Source organism: Lycorma delicatula, chromosome 2 (genome assembly GCF_047948215.1).
Source record: "Lycorma delicatula isolate Av1 chromosome 2, ASM4794821v1, whole genome shotgun sequence".
Taxonomy (NCBI): Eukaryota; Metazoa; Arthropoda; class Insecta; order Hemiptera; family Fulgoridae; genus Lycorma; species Lycorma delicatula.
Window position 1 is genome coordinate 141065061 of NC_134456.1, and position 20804 is coordinate 141085864.

The following is a 20804-nucleotide window of genomic DNA, read 5'->3' on the forward strand; positions in this document are numbered from 1 at the left end:
AAATAATTATATTAAATTTGTCTAATATTAATTTAATAAACTTTCTTTATCTTCCAGCTTGCATAAACATGTTTTTTTAAAACGAATAAGTTTATTACTCCATATCTAGTATTTGTCCACAGTCTCATCATTGTTGCTTGAACTGAACATTAGGTACTTAGAAACTTAGATCAGGTAAGTTTTTATTTATTTATAACGTAATGGAATAAAAATTGCTTCAAATTTTCTATCACTTGTAAAGAGTGGGGAGACTCAACTATTCTTGACATTTATTTTTCATCATCTATCCCTACAAAAGCCTGTTTGTAGATTTTAGTCTAATTGTTTTAATGTTAAGTGCAATAACTTAAGGGGCAGTTAATCTGTTAGGTATGATTTATGGTATAAGTGTTTTAATATTATTAAACTAATTCTAATTTCTCATTTTTCATTAAAGTTTTTGCAGATATGCTAATTAAGCAGTTATTAGAAATTAATTTATAAATTGTTCTAATGCATCTTTAACAAGTTCTCCTACTTTATACTTCTTGCCTGAAATGGACATTTCTTTTCTGTATAAGTATTTTGTAAGAATATGTAAATCTGAGATACAAAAAAATGTTTAATGAAGTTATATGGACTTTTTTATAAAAAAAAAAAAAAAAAAAAAAAAAAAACAATTTTCAAAGCTTGACTCATGCAATTTCTAAGATTCAATATTATTTATAATAAAAATGAAATTATGATGAAAGTAATCCAAAAATGCATTCTTCAAATAAAAAATTAAGAAAAAATCTCTTATTTTTCTGCTTAAGGTAGAATTCATTGATTTTGTTTTGTCCATATGTATTTATATTTTTTCTGCCACTTTTTTGTTAATATTTTTTACTTTTCAGGTATCTTATGGATTCTATAAAAGAAAACAAAATGAGTCCATGTTTTTGTATGTAAAATTCTTTAGAAGTAGTTAAGAAACTTATTTTTTGTTGTAAATTTATATTAAATTATTTATAAACAATAGTTTTGTTAAATATTAAAAATTAAAATAAAGATTGTATGAAAAGTGTATTTTAACACAAAATAAAAGAAAAACATGTTAGTTCTTGTACATTAACATGTAAGAATACTCCTGCATCTTTATTGCTGTTGGTATAAGGAAGAAAAAATATGTTTATACATGCTTTGACTCCTGTTTGAAAAGTATATGCAACATTAGTCATAGTTGTTCCAAATTTTCATTATTTTTTCAATGGAAAAATTACAAGTATTTATTTTTTTAATTATTTTTAACTAAATAAATTGATGTTTTTAGTACAATTTCTCTTCTAATCATATTAGTTATTTGAAATTATCTGAATAATTTTAGCAGCACTAGGTATTCTCTGTGAATAAGCAAACAGGAAAAATTAATTATTACCTAATTAATTAATACTAATAAATTAAAAGAACAATGATACAATATGCAATTTTTATTCAAAGTATAAAATTTGATTTGTATTTAAATAAAAATGTTGATAGTTACAATAGATTTGGTTTCCAATTAATTCTCCTTTGCACCCAATTTTATTGAAGACATTACTATTTTTTTCTTTCAATAAAAAACGTTTCTCAATTAAACCTGATTATTTGTTTTATTTCAGCATAATTAGTAACTACCATCTTTTTAATAATTTTATTAAAATGGCCATTCAAGGTGAGTTTTCCATCTAAAATAGCTTAGCATCAGAATGATGTTATCCAGTGAAATCTCTTCAAGTCCCTTCAGGTTGTCTTTTTAATAAAAAATTTACTCTGCCAATTATCAGGAATGAATTGCATGCAAGGACCTTCTGAAAAGTCTAATCAACCTATTTATATTGATTTATTTGTTTGTTAATTTATTGGACATGAATGGATTAATCAATTTAAAAACATGAACTTTTTGGATAAGTTATTTGTTTTAAACTTTACAGCAATCTAAGCTGTGATATAAAATAAAATATACATCAGGATACGTTTTGATGAACAAATTTATGAGCCAAAAATTAAAGACCATTACATTTACAACATATGAAAGATATATTTTAAAGGGTTTTATTATGGGGTGTGATCCATCCCTGCATGAAAAGTCTTAAATGCTTATTTATTATTAAAAAAAAAATTGAGATTAAAATTTGACTTTTTCTTACGGGACCATTTAAAGTCACTTGTATACGACAACCCTATGGATACCATTGACATTAAAATTAAAAATAACTTGAATTTTTAAATTTTCATTTGTTTTCCTTTTTAATTTTGTATTTTTGTCATGAAAGACCTAAACTCAATTCTAGCATATGATTTCTTAATTTTGTCTTAGGACAAAATGTTGGGGTAAAATTCAATATGTATTCAATTTTGGTCAAATTGGTTGTAAAACATACATACATTTTTTGAATTTTCAAATACTTGCCCCTTCTTGTCAAAAAACGTTTTTGTAACTTTCCAGAGCAGGAAGCATTTCAAAAAATAATTTCAAGAAAACAATTCAACAAATAAATTTTTAATAAAATATTTTTTAGAATTTAAATTTTTTTTATAATGAGTAGATTTCCCTCTTGGTAGCTGATGGCCTAAAACTAGAATAGCATGTAGTTAATTTATTATAAAGGGCATAATAGACTAATTTTGTGAAAATTCAAAAAATTCATCCACATACTGAAAAATGTGCCAAATATCCTAAAATAACCACTAAACACAGTAACAGAACATAAAAACTAATACCAAAAGTCAACTTTTGAAGGACTGATGATGCGAGATCCTGCGAAAGTCAACTTTTAGTTTTTTAGGTTCTGTTACTGTGTTTGGTGGTTATTTTGTTGTTATTTTAAATAGACTTTATTCATATAAAATTGTTCAATGAATTTCATAGTTTGTAATTACATAGTTGAATCTTGATGATCATGGTTAAGAGGTTCTTCAGAACAAGATATGTTGCAAAACTACTGATAAAAAATAGACAAATCTGAAACTGTTCTAAGCCTGGCAAAAGAGATTAAATCAGGAAACATAATAATATTAAATGCAAAAAAAAAGTAACATTTTGTAATATAATATTAAAACCCAACTTTATTAGATATCTACATGCTCATGTATTATTAATAAAATGTTTTCATAAAAATAATGGTAATGGTAAATACTAAGGTAAGATTGTAAACTGTATTCTTACGATCTGATGGTTCTGCAACTTCAAAAATGTCTCATAAAGTAGAACTTTAGAAACTGAAGTATGTGAAATAAAGTAAAATGTTGGTGGCTAAGATTGTATTCAATGAATTGGTTTCTATGCATTACTAACTTTGAGAATGCTGAGTACAATTTACTGGAGAATGTTGACCTGTTTTAATGGCTAATATTCTTGGTAGTCAATGTCCCAAAAAAAAATCACCTGAAAGTAAAAACAATAGTAATGAATTTTTCTTTAATATGAAGTAGTATTTTCTGCTAAACTTTCTAATCAATAAAAATAAATCTGCACTATTTACAGATTAAAATTAAAGATGCACTAAATATAAATTTATTGCGTGACATTTTACTATAAAATTCACATTTATTCTACACAATTACAACTGAGCAAAATAAAAGTTCATTAAATAAAATTTACTACGATTAATATGTTTAAAAAACTTTGATATTAAAGAGAAAAGGATGAAAAATCAGTATTATTCAGTTTCAAATTCATTGTTGCTGGATTCACATAGTTAGAAAAGATACACTATTTATGAATAATTTTTATTATTACATGTTACAAGTGTGAACTAAGATGTGGTATCTAGAATACACATCTAGATATTCGCTTTTATTCAGTTTTTCTAAGGAAGTTTCTACTCTTTCATGAAATCCATTTATGGTTATCTGTGATAATAGATGAATTTTTGTAACATGTAACGCATGCCAATTTAGAATTCCAGTTTTAATACCCAGAAATTTCATGAGGCACCACAAAGGTCAGCATGTATTACCATCTGATTGATTTTATAAAGTTGAAAATTACTGCAAAAGATATGTTATTATTTTTAATCCTAATTTCAGTCTTTTGCTTAATTCATTAGTAAATTTTTTCAGCCTTTTTTTATTTATTTAAGTAGCATCTGTGCTATGTCTACTAGCTAAAAATGTAATTTGTGCACAGTAGTTATTTATGTAGGGGTTGGTTACTTAACTTCAGAGATCAGCAGATTCATAATCAAGCATTCAAAATGTTTGTTTTTATAATTCAGTTATATTTAAATAATCAATTTGTGGTATTTTTAAATTGTAATATATCTAATTACTTTGGATTAAATTCAGCTAGCTTTGCAAACTTTATATGTTGATGACTATCATACTTTTTATGTTAATATGATATATTTAAAAGTGTATGACATAATATGTAATTAAAGTTATGTTTTACAGTTAATTTTTTTATTATTAACAGTTATTTTGTTATTATTACCTTATATTACCAAATTTCAGTTTTTAATTAAGGATTTTATAATGGATATGCCATCTAAATCAAATGATACAACTAATACTTCCCAGCTTAGTCAGGTTGAAGAAGAAATTACTACACAAAATATTCCTAGTATAAGAGTTTTTTCTCCAAGATATTCCGAAAATGTATCTACAGCAGAACCTAATGCTCCTGCTGATGACCAACAGGTTGTAAGATATCGTTTTAATTGTGTTCACAGAGTTACAAATCTACCAATTGTTGTAGATATTATAAATTATGCGAATGGAATGTATAAAAAAATTAAGGTATGTATTTTCTCTTTTATATCTTAGAATATTTTATATTATAGCCCAATTGAATTTTGTATTAAGTGTTTAATGCTTCCTTATTTTTGTTTAAATTAATTTAATGAAAATATTATCAATTCTGCATTGAGTGGATTGCTGGATTAATGACTGGCTTCTTGTTACCTATGACATTCTTTTGTGGTACATTATTCCCTATATTTTACTATTAGCAGCAGCAATACTTCAGATATCCAACATAGAAATTCGGCACATCTGTGTGTTTATGCTTTTTAAACTTTGACAGGTAATACTTTGTTGTAGTGATGTTAAAAAAAAACAATGGCAGTGATGTTGCTGAACTTTCCTAACATTTGTACAAAGCTTAAAATTGATAATTCCTTCTAGTGATAAACTTGAAAATTGTTGTTTGCTTTATGGTCTTGCTTATTTGTTTCCTTAGGAAAACAAGGCTAGTAAATAAAATTAGCTAATAAAATTATTACAAACTTATTGGTAAGGGACAACAAACAAATTTGGTAAACTGCCTTAAGGTACAACATAAACACTTACATAAAAGATTAATTCTTAAAATTATTTGAAATTTATTCATATTTTCTACCTCTATGAGGTCTGCCCAAAAAGTATTTGACCTTGTGCTTTAGCAGGAAAAAAGTTAATTGTGGTCAATAGTGATGATCTGCTTCTTCAAAATGCTCTCCTTTGAAGCCACAACCTTTTTTTAATGATGCACTCATTTTTGAAAGCACTCCTTGATTTCTTTTAACTGATTAGCTGACAGCTGCTTTGTCACATTATTTTTAATTTCCTCTATATCATCAAATCTTCCTTTAGTTGATTTTTTCAATTTAAGGAACAGTCGGGAGTCAGGCCAGGACTGTATGTGGGTAACAAAGTTGTAAAATTCCTTGTTTAATTAGAAATTGTTTCCTTATCATTGCATCATGTAATTTCTTTAGAGCTTCCAAGTAATACTCTTTGATCACCACCTGGCCTTTTGAAATGTATTCTTGGTGAACAACACCTTCATGGTTAACAAAAACCAGTAAGCATTCCTTCAATGAGCCTTTTTTTTCCACTGTGAAGATTGGACTTTTGTTTCATAGTCATAACTGTAAATTCACAATTCATTCCCAGCAATTGACCCTTTTGAACATTTTTGGGATATTTCTGATTGTTTAAAATTGTCCTTGGCAACTTCCAACCAATTCTTTTTGTCTTCAGACAGTAACCATTTGGCAACTGTGTGGCTATTCCCAATTCTTGGTTCAAGATTTTTAAAAGTATAGTTTTTGCAATTTGGAGGTCTTCTATCTCTTGCGCTGTCAAACAACAATTTTCATTAAGCAAAACTTTAACTCCATATTATGTTAATAAAATGTACACACTACACATTTAACTCCTATTTTTAGAGGGTTATAAGTCCTGATACTCTTATAATGTTTGAAGTCCATATCTACCATGATAATGGTTCATTTAGGAAAAAATGGTATAAAAAGTTAATGATTTTTTGGGAGTGATCACAAACCAATTAGAATACTTCAGAACACCAATCTCTCTAAGAGAGATCTTTGACTACTGGAATTACAAAAGAGTCCTCTTTCAGTTTGTCTCTAGGTACTTTCTATAACACTCCCTTTGAGATCATAAACCAACACTCAAACAGTATACAAACTACTGTTGAATTACATTTTCATTTATTTCATTATTCACTACTAATGAATTATACAATGAATTCCTGTGTAGACAATGAAATGTATTGTAGTTCTCTGAAGAAAATGAAAGCCTTCCATAATTTTAAGATTCCCACTAGAGTTAACATACTGGAATCTAAAAAATATCATGCTGAGCACCAACAAACTTTTAGATCTGCTAAGCATCATTCCTCCATAGTGAACAGGCTAGCAACATTACAAGCAATATCTCATCCATGATAATCTAGAAACAAATTAATTCCATAAAATGATACTCTGCAATTTATGTTATAACTTGTTTACAACCTTATAACAAATATGTCCCACAGACGTAGTCCTTTTCTGTAGAGGCATCAATTTTATTCAGTTATTGCAGTTGCCTGGGCAGGTAAAGCAGGGCATCCATCATAAAGTGAATTTATTTGGCCTTATACAAAAAGATTCAAAGGTAATTTCCAGCTTAATTCTAATTTCTACTGTTAAGTTTTATATTATCTTGAAGTATTATCAGTAAAGGTGTTAGATATTTTCAAGATTCTGCCCTGAAACAAAAAAAAAAAAATGAGAAACAAAAATATTATTTCTTATTTCTTTTCCCTCTGTTTTTAAAAGTTAATGTATTTGCCTAAAATTACATAACTATGACAGCAGTCTGATTTTTACCTGTGTAGATAGATAAAAAAAAGATACTGTATTTAGTTAGTATTTATTCATTTTTATAAAACAAACTGCTTATATCTTATTTAAATAATCTACCCACAGTTTACAAACTCAACTGCCTCAAATTAAGGGACCACAATTTTCTTATTTGCTGTAAACATTTAAGGTAAACAAGGATAGAATGCTCTGTAAATGAACTGTCTTGAAATAAAGCAGGTAAAATAAAAATACTACAAGGTTAACATTTTATGTATAATATAACCAAGTGATAGGGAGTGGCATCTTTATTGGTGGGGAGAGATAAAAGATTTGAAAGCAGTTGCTTGTAATGGAGACTGTCAATGTTTTGCTGTTGTATGCACATACTTCATTCCATAATACATAGTATTCAGATTATTCTTACTACAACATTATTTTTTTTATGTATAAGTTTATCAATGGAAATTACAAAAGTGTAGAGTTGTGACTGAATAACTCTAAAATCTGTATTATTGATGTCAAATAAATATTTTTCTCAGAGATATGTTATGTGTGGGAGTAGACTTGTCTTTATAATCATATTAAGGTGTTCTATTGCATTAATTAGTTAGGTTGTATGTCATTTTAAAAGCTACAGTTTGTGTTTTATTGAATTTTTCATTATTACTTAAGAAAGATTAATATTCTATTGGAAATAAATTTTTTCAGTCTTGTAACTGTATTACCAGGCGAATTTTCAAACAATTTGAAAAAAGTTTGACATTTACTGTGCAAATGGTTGGTGAAACTTGTCCATCAATTGAAAGTCCCCTTGGAAAATTAGATTCAGCTCTGTGTAAAGGACTCGACTTGATTGAGACATATGTTCCAGCAGTTAAATTAACACCGAATGAGGTACATTTTGTAATATATTCTCACTGCATGCATAATATTCAAATATTTTTTTAATGATAGATAGGACTTTATGATTAATGTTTACATACCTATTTCTACATCAGTATTAATACAAGAATAAACCTTCAAATAGAGTAGTAAAACAGAACTCATCAAAAGAGAGAGAAGTCTTTTGATATTAAATTATTTTCACTCTTGAATTTTAATAATAATAATAATATATTATTATTATTAAAAATAATAATATATTACTGCTGCATTAATAATATAGATTATTAACAATAGTATTTAATTAAAATATCAATTTTTAAATACTGCATCTGGTCACTATTCTATTTAATAATAGACTAAAAGTAAAAATATTTAGGTTTACAATTGAGAATGAAAGATCAATTTAAACTGTCAGTTAAAAATCTTTCTTAATATATCAAATTAAAAATATTGTTCTGTTCATTAACTATTTGAGTTTCATTACTTAGTCTGAACTTCAATTTTTGTAGATTTAATATGTTTTAAATTGTTCTAACACAATTATTATTTATTATCAGTATTACTAGCAATCTCTGATGATTTCAGTTTTTATAATAGTTAAGTCTACTTAGTTTTACGATAAATTAACATCATACATTACGATAAATTAACTAATTTAACATCATTAATTATTGTTTTTACATATAGTTAAAAATTATATAATCTAACTAAAATAAATAACTTGAACATGATTAATTACTATATTATGTGGAATGTTTTTATAATTTAACCACATTTGAGTCATCAAAAAATAAACTTTTATCATGAGCACACATCTTTATGGATGTCCCTTATTGACAATATGGCATTTTGACAACATGCAACCATACTTATCTTTGCAGAATTTAACTGTCTTATCTACTGCCAGTTAAGTTCAGATTGTAACCTGTGACTTGCCTACCATTAAGTGCAATCACTCACATATTTCTGTTGTACCAGGGTGATATCCTTCTGCTATAAGAAGCTTTCATTCAGCTATTCACTTTTCATCTTGGGCCACAGAACAAGATCAAAAGATCACTGTCACTCACTGGGAATCTAGCTATTAATCTAAGTTCTAACTAGAATTTATAATAGGTTGCTCTTCACTGGCCACTTTCTGGCGTGTTGGAAGTGTGGAGACTTGGTGTTGTTGTTCAAAGGTGGCGACAAAGAGCCTACTGCTGGTTTTTCTTACCGTCCACTAACGCTCTTGCCTGTGATTGGCAAGGTTTTTGAGAAGGTCCTATATTTGTGTATTAATGTTAGATTGGCCACTGATCATTTGCTAATGGACAACCAGTATGGTTTTCGACCAGGCAAGAGCACTGAGGATGCCATACTAAAGGTGATTGATATAACTTCCTCTAGTAGTCCATGTAAATATGTATTAGGGATTTTTCTGACATATCTGGGGCGTTTAATAACTGATGGAGACCCTCTGCTCTGTTTCAGATGCAGAAGCGTAAGGTACACGAAATGAATTAGAAGTGCTCTAAAGTTACTTCAGCCATCGTTACTTTGCGTGATGGCAGCTCAGAGGTTCATAAGACCTTAACTAAAGGATGCCCTCAGGGCAGTGTTCTGAGTCCCCTTCTTTGGATCATAGAATTTATTCCATGTTGCGTTTAAGGTTGCCATGTGGTTGTCGTGTTGTCGCTTATGCTGATGCCGCTCTGCTACTGATTGAAGGGGATTCGTGTAACGAGATTCGAGTTCCGAGGTGCTCATGCTTGTGAGACACTCAGAGTGTGAAGTCTCCAACATAAGATAATTTTCAGCCCAGAGAAAAGCACAATGATGTTGCTTAAGGGCCGATTGGCTGTTTCCCGATGAATCCGGGTTCAGATGGCTGGTCTCCCTATTTGGTATGTTACGGCTCAAAAATACTTGAGTGTTATCCTTGGTGAAAATTTTCAGTTCAAGGAACATCTACAGTATGTAGCAAAAAAAGGCCGCTAATGGTTTTTATAGAATTCCTAGAGCCATTCATCCCGATTGGGGGTTGAATTACTGTACCATGCGTGTCCTTTACAAAGGTGTCAGTGAAGCTATTGTGCTGTATGATGCGCCTGTCAGGGCTCACCTCATGGCTTTTAGGTGTTGCGCAGACATTTTGTTGTGGGCCCAGCGACTCCTCTTGCTGGCTGTCATAGACAGTTATAGAACGGTCTTGCAGGAGGCAGTCTATGTTATAGCCGGTGTCAAACCAATAGGTATCTTGGCTAATGAGTGTAGGGAACGCTACATTTCCAAGGTAAATAACCTATTGACTTCAGAACAAAAGCAAGAGATTGAAGACCGGGGCCTTGCGTCTTGGCAGGTCAGGTGGGATGAATCCCTCACAGATCGCGCTACATGCATGGTATATTTCCTACAGTGTTTGATTTAGGTGTGATTGGATGGGTATCCCCAATTGGTATATTACACATTTTCTCTCCAAGCATGTTGCCTTTCGGGCGAGTTTGACTAGGTTTCATTTGGTGGATTCGAGTCAATGCTCGGATTGTGAGACTGATGATACAGTGGACCACGTCCTCTTCGTCTGTCCCCGATACGAGGTCGAACGTTCACGAGCCGTTTTTTGAGGCATTCACAGATAAAGCCCCTCAGGGCTCGGAAAGGAGGGGGTGGTGTGGTGACCAGTAACATCACAAGGTGGGAATGTCTTCCCCTACAGAGCTGGGATGTAAATCTAAGTCCAACATGTATTAGTATATTTGTGTACAGGACCCAAGAATCAACTTTCTTCAATCAACTTTCTTTGCTGTTTGGAGTAAGTTACTGCTCCAGTGCAGCATTGGAGTAATTGCTTTTTGTTAAGGAAAACCTGCTTTGGAGCTCACCATCTACAGCCATCCTAATATGCTGTAGTCAACTATATCCAACTGACTTACCTTTTAAGACACTGCTCAATGAAGTGCAACCAACCATATCTACTGGAACGCACCTGAAGTAACTACCTATTTTGCAGTGAAGGAGCTCAGTTCTGAGTTCAAGGAATGAGAGATAAAATTATCTAAAACAAGTCACGGGGTACTGGACAGACCAGAGCCTGCCCTATCTTTGAAACTGCAGATTTCCTATATGTTCTGTGAGATTAAGGACCATTACTGTAAATGTTAATCCATACCTTCATATTTACCTGATACAATTGAATATATAACAGTTTTCACAACAGTGGGGGCTAATAACTAGCGCCATAAACCAGTCACATTTTTCACTCAGATTAACATTCAACCTTATTGTTGAGATGCATGCTACTTAAATGTATGCCTCTGAATTGTTAAGGCTCAGATTAGATCATAAATGTTTTCTATTGGCCATTGTTCATTATTTTAATATTACATGCACACATTAAATTAATTTCTGTAAAATTCACAGCTGGTTTCTTGTAATAAAGGTAAGGACAATATGCCAGCTGATGTGATAATTTCAGCTCTTCTGAACTACTTCTATAATTAGGAATTAATGTTTGTTATAATAATCTTTACATAAAAAATATGTACTGTCTATATGTTTTAGATTTATGATCATTCGAAGAAGTTTATACATGATGCATATCATATTATAGTAGTGCATACAAATGATTGTGTCAATGATGTAAAACAATGTGGAACAGATACAGTTCATGGAGTTCAGCAAATTCCTTCATGTTTAAGAGACTCTGTAAGTGATGCAGTTAAACTTATCACATCCACTGATGAAGATCAACCACAGGAAATTACTGTTGAAGGTATTATTATTATTTTATTATGATATTATTTTCATTTAAGTTTGTTTTGCAGTAGTTACATTTTACCAGAACAAGCTGATAATAACAGGATGAATTGGTTCATTATAATTTTAGAATGCCAGTAAGTTCTAATCTTTCTTTTACAACAAATTCAGAAACTGGAGAAAGTGGGTTGAACACATCATTGACAATAATCTGCAACACTTAAAAACATTATATATATCCATATAGAAATCATCAGAGAGAAATAGTTTTAGACACTTCAACGTTCCTTATCAGTATTTTGTGTATATCATAGTAATCATAGATTTCTGATGTTATTTAGTAATAATTCAGTATGAATTATTTTATAACATTTATTATAAGCCATTCAATATGTTTAATTGAATGTCTAACAGAGCATTTAACTGCATAGTCAAAAAAAAAAAAATGCTCATGATGGAGCAGAGAACAGACTTTTATAAGAATGAAACTGGAAACATACTTATGAGTAATGAAATTGTCTGATAAAGGATGGTGATAGTAGTTTAAATATTAAAATTATGAAATTAGCATTTCAAAGAAAGTGAAAAGAATAAAAGAAGTAAAAATAAAACAAAAAAGAAATTAAAAGTGATGAAATTATTGAAAATAGTTCACTAAAATTGGAAAGTAATATATTAAACAGTTTTCAAAATTATGAAAAAGAGAACTGAAAAAATTTCCACATGTTTTGCATCTTGAAGAAGTTATATTTTAGAAGTTACATTTATGATTACTTATTAATTGGATAGTACTGGACTAAATATAATAATTGTTTTTACTGAGAAATATATCCATGGAATTGTTTCTTAGGCAATAAATAAAAACATTGCCAATGATTTATAAGTGTAAATCTGTTATTTGATTGTTCAAATTGATTGTACGAAATTAAATTAGAAATTAAACAGGAATACAAAAATATAGAAAAAAATAAATTTTACGGTTTGTTGCTGTATTTGTGAATAAAACTGAAACAAAGGTCACCTTTGATTAAAATGGATATTTATTTGTTGATCTGGAAAAAATGATTTTCTACCATATCTGGATTATTGGATTTCTGTTACAGACATCTATATATTAGTCCCTGTTATTTGTGAGTAGAAATGCACTCACAAATAACTTGCAGTGTTCCATAAAGGTTTTTAATAATTAAATTAGTTGTACAGTACTTACAAAGAACAAGGATTTCTTAAATGATGTTTTTAGTTCTTCATAAATATTTCATGTGCTAAACTTGTGGCTAGGTAAACGTATCTTGAGACTCAAGATAGTGACGATTGAATTGATTAGATAATATACTTCCCTTAGCCCTGTTTTTGGCATACATTTCTTTTTTGTGTCATACAACAGTACTTTATAGGGTAGTATGTGAGCATATTATTATCATTGTTCATAAAATCAAGAATTCATTCAAATGATCTAAAAATGTCATATAAAATTCACTTGACAACATGTAAAAAAAATTACGTACATACAAGGGCTTTATTTATATAATAATGAAACTGCCCCCTTTATACATTATTTGTTTTGACTGTTTACTCTGTTGTTGTGCTGCTATAATTATTATCTACTTTAGAGGAAGGGTAAACATAAAATATTGTCATTGGATTCATAGTGATTATGTTATAATGAATATGTGCTGCTTCTTACATTCTGATATACAGTAACAGTACCTTTTGAATTTGTTTGCTGTATTCTTTTATTTTAGTTTTCTATTAGGATTGCCTTTATTTCATTGGGTTGGTTGGAATTTGAAAACATAATTATTTCTTTATTTTTGTGAAGAATATGATTATTTTTTTCTTTATTGAAGTGCCTGCATTCAATTTGCGTTAACAAAACATTGTAGTACTCTTACAGTATTTAAGAAATTTAGTAAATTTAATTTAATGAAGAGTAAATTAGGAAAAACTATGTTTGAATTAATAATTATGAAATAAATTGCATCAGTTGAAGAAGAATAAAAAATCAACATGCATGTGCAAAAATATTGGTAAAAAAATGCTTAGATAATAATTTAATGGTTTTTAACTTTTCTTTTAGTTTACTGTATATTAACTTTTCAGTATTTGGTCTTATTAGTTTAATTAATTTTACACAGAAGCTTATACATGGAAATTTGAAAATGGAAATTTTTAGATTATGAAAAATAAATGCCACGCCTGACCAGGATTCACACATGGGAAATCCAAATGAAATGACAAGATGCTACATCTCTACCCTGTGTGTGTAGTCATTAGTCATCATTTTTTCTTATCATGTGAAAACTGTTATGATTATTTAAAATTCCTTTCTTAAGATGAATAAATGGTGAAATCAATAAATACTAAATACGTTGGGAAATTTTCTAACAATTCAGGGTTTTAGAGATGTGCCCATTTACTAATATTTTTCATTATTTATTATTTATAGGTATATATTTCTTTAGTTGATATATATATATTTTTTTTTTTTATTTACTTTTTTTGTAAAATGTAAGTGATTGAAGTTATAGATAGGAAAAAATGTTAACTGGGAATTTTATAACTAGACTAATATCATTAAGTTCTACTATTGTTTACCTATTGTTTTAAGTTTTTAGTCTATTCATTTACAAAAATAATGTTTATTGATTTTTTTAAAGTTACCTAAAAAAATAGGAGTAATTAAAAAAAATTATTTGTGTTGAATTAATTTTTGTAATAATATATCCATCAGAAGCAGAAAAGGAATACATAAATAAATCAATATTTTATTGATATAATTAATCAACAACTATTTATGTTTTTCAGAAAAATAATTATTAAAACATACTTCTTAACAATTATTTAGTAAATTCACTCATTATAACATAAATCTAGGGATAAGTGGAGCACTCATCAGCCAGTAATAGTGATGCAATTAGTGTCACTACTAATGTTTTAATTGTAGCTTTGTTACAAGTTGATTTGCACTATTACTAAACTGGAGCAGCTGCGTTATTTCCTACCCTGTGGTAGGAAATAACATGAATCCCTGCAAGTGTGTGTGTGTGTGTGTGTGTGTGTGTGTGTGTGTGTGTGTGTGTGTGTGTGTTTATATATATATATATATAATCAAATAAAAATAATAATTTGAATTTTTAACTTATGTAAATATTTTTACAAATTAATTTTAATTTTTAATTCAATTATAATTAATTTTTCATATTTTTAAATTTTGTTTTAATTTTACTGAATAAAAGTTAAAAAAAGAAAAAGATTAAAGGTTGTTAATTAAAATAAAAATAAATAATAAATGCATATGTTTATTATATTTTACAAAATTTGTAATGTAATTTGAGATAAATATATATTGCAGCTGATGATGCGAGTAAATCGTGAAAATGCTCCTGCGTATATAGTGGAATAAGTTAGTCATCCTACTTTATTTTTTCTGTACTTTGGTTGATCTAATAAAATAATGTATACAATTTTAACCCAAATGAAAGGTTCTATAAGTTTATCAGTCATTTAATATGTAAACAGTGCTTTTCTTGGCACTGTTGGCAACAAAATTTTCTTGATAGTTAATACTTCTGGAAACAATCATCATAACAAATATTAACATTTTAAAAATTAATACATAAGAAGTTTTTTTTTGTTAATTCAGCTAAATTACATTTTAATATTAAGAATTAAGAATAGGTTTTCCAGTTTAAATATAAGTTATGACTCTCTGATGAACACAATTTTTGTCACATGGGATCCAGATACTATTTTGTAGGTAACTTTTTATTTTGAATTCAAAAGTGTAATTCTATGTTATTTGAGAAGCTTGAATTATAACACCAATCATATTTTTAAAAAGTTAATTTTAGGATTCACAATAATTTTTACTTTGAGAAGTGGATATTCTTGAAGTTCTTTTACAAATATTATTTGCACTAATCTCTTTTAAATAAGGTAGTGAATTAAGATGATAGGCCTTAGTAGTGCTTTATTTTATTTAAGTAATATGATCCTGAGCAATGATAATGATAACAATAACTAACTTTTATCTATGAAATAAATGTTATTTACATTTTTAGGAAAAAATGAAGATGAAGTGATTAAAAACTAAATAAGCCATTCAATGGATACTATTCTACAGGTAAGTCATAACTAAGTGATTTCAAATATTTTCCTTTTTTTAATTTTTTTAATTGAATTGACATTCATTTCCCAGTTCTATTATAAAAAGATACATATCGGGCAAAATAACACAATTTAAGTCTCTTGAAGTATGACAACTATTGCTATAGAAACACACTATTAATGTAACATACTGCTCCATTCTTCCTTCCTGTTCCTTTTTGATGCACCATTCTGATGACTGATGGCAATATGAACAGAATTACAAGCATTATTTTGGAACAATTACTGATTTTTTATTTAATAAGTAGTACGTTCTTCCGTTGTAACTGACAGACTCCATTGCTATTATGTATTCAGCAGCGAGTCAAAAAGAGCATATGGTTGACGTAGTTATACAAAATCAATCTTTATTCCTTTTTACCCTCTAGTAATGTAGAGACTTAATTTGCATCCTGATTAAAACGTAACTTCGTATGTTGGATCAATTTTTTGTACAGCTTATTTGCACATTTAAAAATGTCTAAATCTATGCTTATAGAGATAAGAGAGAGCTCTCTCTCTCTCTCTCTCTGGGTGTGCACATGCACATCTGTATATATGCTGCCCAGCCATATGGAAGATACTTCTTGATTATTTGTTAAATAACAAAATGGAGGTACATTAATTTACTGCTTTTGGTATCTAATTCAGTCTTCCTTATGGCTATGATGCACAATATGTAAAATACAAAGAGGTACCAATTAAAGAGTTGCTTTTTTTTAGAGTAATAATTACTTTCAAATATAATTACTGTGTTCAATACAGAGCCAGTCCTAGTGATGAACAAAGTAATGATATCACTTACAGAGCTGATTATCCTATCATATTCAGCTCACTGAAACCAGTAAGATCAATAAATACAACGAGAAAACCACTCTACTATTCCTATTTTATCCTGGTAAGCCTGACTAGTTGTTCCTGATAATGGTTGTTCCTTATGCCATTTCCAGGTGTGACTTCTTTTTCATGGTAGGTCACCCATAACAATATTTGGACATGGCACCTAATAAATATAATAAAAATGCATCGCAACTTCTTTACACAATTAACCATAGTTAAATGCTTATGAAGTAACTGATCATTTGCATCTCTCGAAAGACAATAAACTACTTTAGATAGATTGTCCTTTCTCATCACTCCTATCCTTGATTTCTTCTTCATTATTGGTTCTGTAGATATGGGTCTGATCTTCTAAAATTTCTTTGTTGAGGAAGCTGGGATGTTCAATGCATCCTTAGTATTTGGTAGAAAGCATAATAAGCTTAAATTGGCTAAACTGGTTATTGGGTAAAAAAGCCTCGTTATCTAAGAAAAAAACAACATTTCCTTCATTTATCGATTATTTTTACTAAAAAAATAAAAAGAGAACAAATATTAAAAGGAAATGAAATTATTAAAGGAAATAATAATTTAGATAAACAATAGTTCAGAACTGTCTGCTGTACTCCTTGACTAATTTTCCTTCTTTTTTCATTGGTACTCTAATGTACATAGACCAATTGAAAAAACTTCTAAAGAAATCTGTTCATCTATTCAAAAGGATATCTTTGATTTTCGTACATTCGACTTAAATTCAAAAATATAGTAAAAAATTGTAAAATCTTTAATTTAAAATTTGCTTTTCTTGATCCTTTATTATTTTTTTTTAATGTATTATAATTTTTTTTTAATCTGACAGAATATTTTTTTTATAGTTTTTGTTTAGAGATTACAGAAAAAATTCATAAGCAATTAGAGAATGTCCTTTATGTAAAAAGAGAGTGAAGCATGTTCATAGATCATCTAGTACAGTAACTTCATCTGGTATAATTCCATCAACACCAATGAAAAGAGAAGAATATTTCAATTTGTATCTTTTAATTTAATTGCAGTCATGGAGGCAGTAATTTTATGTTATTACATGAGTAAATATAATAAACTGAAGAGCTGCTTATTTAATAGTACTTATTTATAGTACTTGCTCTACTTGTACTAGTTATTTATGTATTATTATTGTTATTTAAATTAGTTTTAAATATATTTTAATTTGAGATTATTGTTAGTAAAAAAAAAAAAATGTTGTTTGTTTATTGTTAGTAATTATTATACATATAGTTGAGATTTAAAATACCAATTTTCATAAATCTTGTGTAATTTCTATTAACTTCTTTTTTAACAGATATATTTGTTAACCTTTTTGTGTGTAATATTTTTATTATTTACACTGATGTTGTCAGTGAGTAAATTTTAAGTTTTTTTAATTTAGATTTATTCACTATAGAAATAACACATTGACTTTGATACCAAATATGTTCCATAGTGTTATAGAAATTAGTTTATTATAGAAATGGTCATAAGACCATTATAAAGTATGAGAACATGAAAAAATCCAATCGTAATAAAATTATTACACGATTCAAAATGAAAAAGATTCATTAAATTTTAACAAATTTTATCTGATAAATGAAATTATATATTTTTATCTGATGGTAATTTTTTTGTAAATGTTCACATGAAAAAATATTTGCTTCTACAAATTTGTATAAATTATCATTATCACTTCTGCTAATTTATTTAATTTATATTTAATTGTTTTTGTTTGAATAATGTTATAAAGATTTCTTAACTTTTAATGAACTAATAAACAAAGTGTAGTCTTAATTTGCTTAACAATTTAAAAAAATATATTTTAATTTTATTTTCAGCTTCATTATGATTTGATAGTTATATATATTAAGTAGCTGTCAATTAATTATATTTATGTATTTTTAACTAACATTTTAATATTATTCTTTAATTATAAAATTTTCATACATTTTAAAAAATTTGTTTGGTAAAAATCTGCTATTTTTAATAAAAATCTGCTATTTTATATATTTGTATGATTTAATTTAACTGTAGTGTTAATTAATTTTTCAATTTCATATTTATAGACAATGGGGTTGATACCTAATTACAGTTAACTTTTATGGTTGAATTAGCACTTTTATGGTTAATTCTGTAGCACTTGAAAATAATCTGGCCTGCTTATTGATTTGTTTTAAAATGGCATTAGTAAAGTTTTCAGTAGTTATATCTAATTTTTCTTAAATAAATAAGTTAATTTGCATTTAATTAGGAATTAGTTCTTAAAAATAAAACAGAATGTGTGAAGCTGGTCAAGACTGTGAAAGTCTACCTTTAGTTATTTGAGGGTGAATTAACTTCTCCGTAGATCAAAATCCACATGCTTGGTATTGTTTTATTGGCAAATGTTTGAGATTCTTAGTTTTGCTTGAACTAACAGGTTGGTATTATCATCATAAAATTTTAAGAAATTTGTACAAAAACAAATTATTGTATTAATTTTTTGTTTAAATAAGAGCAAAATAGATAAAATATAAAATAATTTATAAAAAATAAAAATAAAAACCTACCTCAATAAATAATAGTACTAAAAAGTTGCAAATAATTATATTTTTATTTATTAACCAAAGTAAAAATATTTACATCAAATAACTATTTTTGAAGTCAGTACCAGCCAACACAAATTAAACATGTTATGTAAAGTTAGTATTTCAACTGACTGGTAGGTGGCTAAGCAGGATTTCCACATGTAAAATCGGATCTCAAGAGCTTATGAGAGAGAGTGTGTCTCATGATTACACCTTCATCTTGAGTTTGCTAAGACATATAAAGTATTCTTATATCATAATTTTGTATGTCACATTTTATTGTTATATTGCATTTTTGTAGATCTCATTTTATTGTAGTAAAACTTCTATTACCAATTTCGCATTGTTTGAAGTAGGATTTGTATTATATAGATCGTAGGTTTTTTTTTAAATTGTGCTGGTTGGCACTGATTTCAAAAACACTTAATTGTTGTAAATACTTTCATTTTAGTTAATAAATAAAAATATAATTATTTGTAACTTTTTAGTACTATTATTTTTTAAGTCTGTTTTTATTTTTTATAAATTATTTTATTTTACAATTTTAGATCTAACACACACACACACACACACACACACACACACACACACACACACACACACACACACACACACACACACATACACACATATATATATATATATATATATATATATATATATATATATATATATATATATACACACACACACAGAGTTGCATATTTATATATATATATGTATTATTAATAATTAAAATATGGGTGCCTACTAAATACATTGCTCAAATGAGACAGCGATGTTTAAAGGAAATTTACCAAGAAAGGAATGATCTTTTAAGAAACTAGTGAAAGAAATGCCATGAATATTTCCTCACAGACTTCTCAACAACTAGAATGTAGACTCACAAATGAGAATGCACAACAGTCAATTATTATAGAATGAAAGTCATGCTCATCGTGTCAGTCTAATACATAAATGTTTGTCAAACAAAATTCAATGTTCTCAATGTCTTGACACGGGAAAGGAGAGTTACCGGAAGCTGTACTTATAAATTTTAATGATGAAACTATTGGTCTTAAAAGGAAAGATATTGATGGTTGCGTAGCCATTTCACCAGTTTGTACCACATTCCAACCGACAAAGGGTTTGGAGACATCAAGCGCAGAATGCTACCTCTAATATTATGCTGTGCTGTAACTGTTCACATATTGCAGGATACAACTGCTGACAGGGCAGTGATAGACCTCAGCAAGAAAAATTTGCCAAGGAGAAAATTTATGTCACTCTTAGAAGAGTTAAAACTTTAGAGGGCATCGCTTTGATTTTAACCCAAATAAGTTATTAAACAGACCACATGATGAGAAAACTCTGACAATAGTTATGAGGTTGCATAATCTACCAGATTTATGGTTTCATTATTGTGAGTAAACATTTGGACAAGATTTGCGAGTATCCGCTTAAAAAAGTGTTTATAAAAAATATAGAATATTATTCATTGAAAAATTATAATATTTAACTTGCTTCATGCAGGGTAATGTCGAATGGGAGCTTGTTGTATGACTACTTA

The 20804-nt window shown here is 28.2% G+C and overlaps 1 protein-coding gene across 3 annotated transcripts; it reads left to right on the forward strand.

Annotated features, from left to right (window-relative positions):
• Nucleotides 1–86: 86 nt before the first annotated feature.
• LOC142320262 (lipid storage droplets surface-binding protein 1-like) lies at nt 87–18541 on the forward strand. Of its 3 annotated transcripts, none has more exons than XM_075357964.1 (6): nt 87–174; nt 4453–4737; nt 7779–7964; nt 11499–11709; nt 15758–15819; nt 17548–18541. In XM_075357964.1, exons 2-5 carry the CDS (start codon nt 4474–4476, stop codon nt 15787–15789), a joined length of 693 nt encoding a protein of 230 aa, XP_075214079.1. In that variant the 5' UTR covers nt 87–174; nt 4453–4473; the 3' UTR covers nt 15790–15819; nt 17548–18541. The 3 variants fall into 3 exon arrangements, with proteins under 3 accessions (XP_075214079.1, XP_075214077.1, XP_075214078.1); XM_075357962.1 differs by having other exon boundaries at nt 17537–18540; XM_075357963.1 differs by lacking the exon at nt 87–174 and adding an exon at nt 285–369 and having other exon boundaries at nt 17537–18541.
• Nucleotides 18542–20804: the final 2263 nt, after the last annotated feature.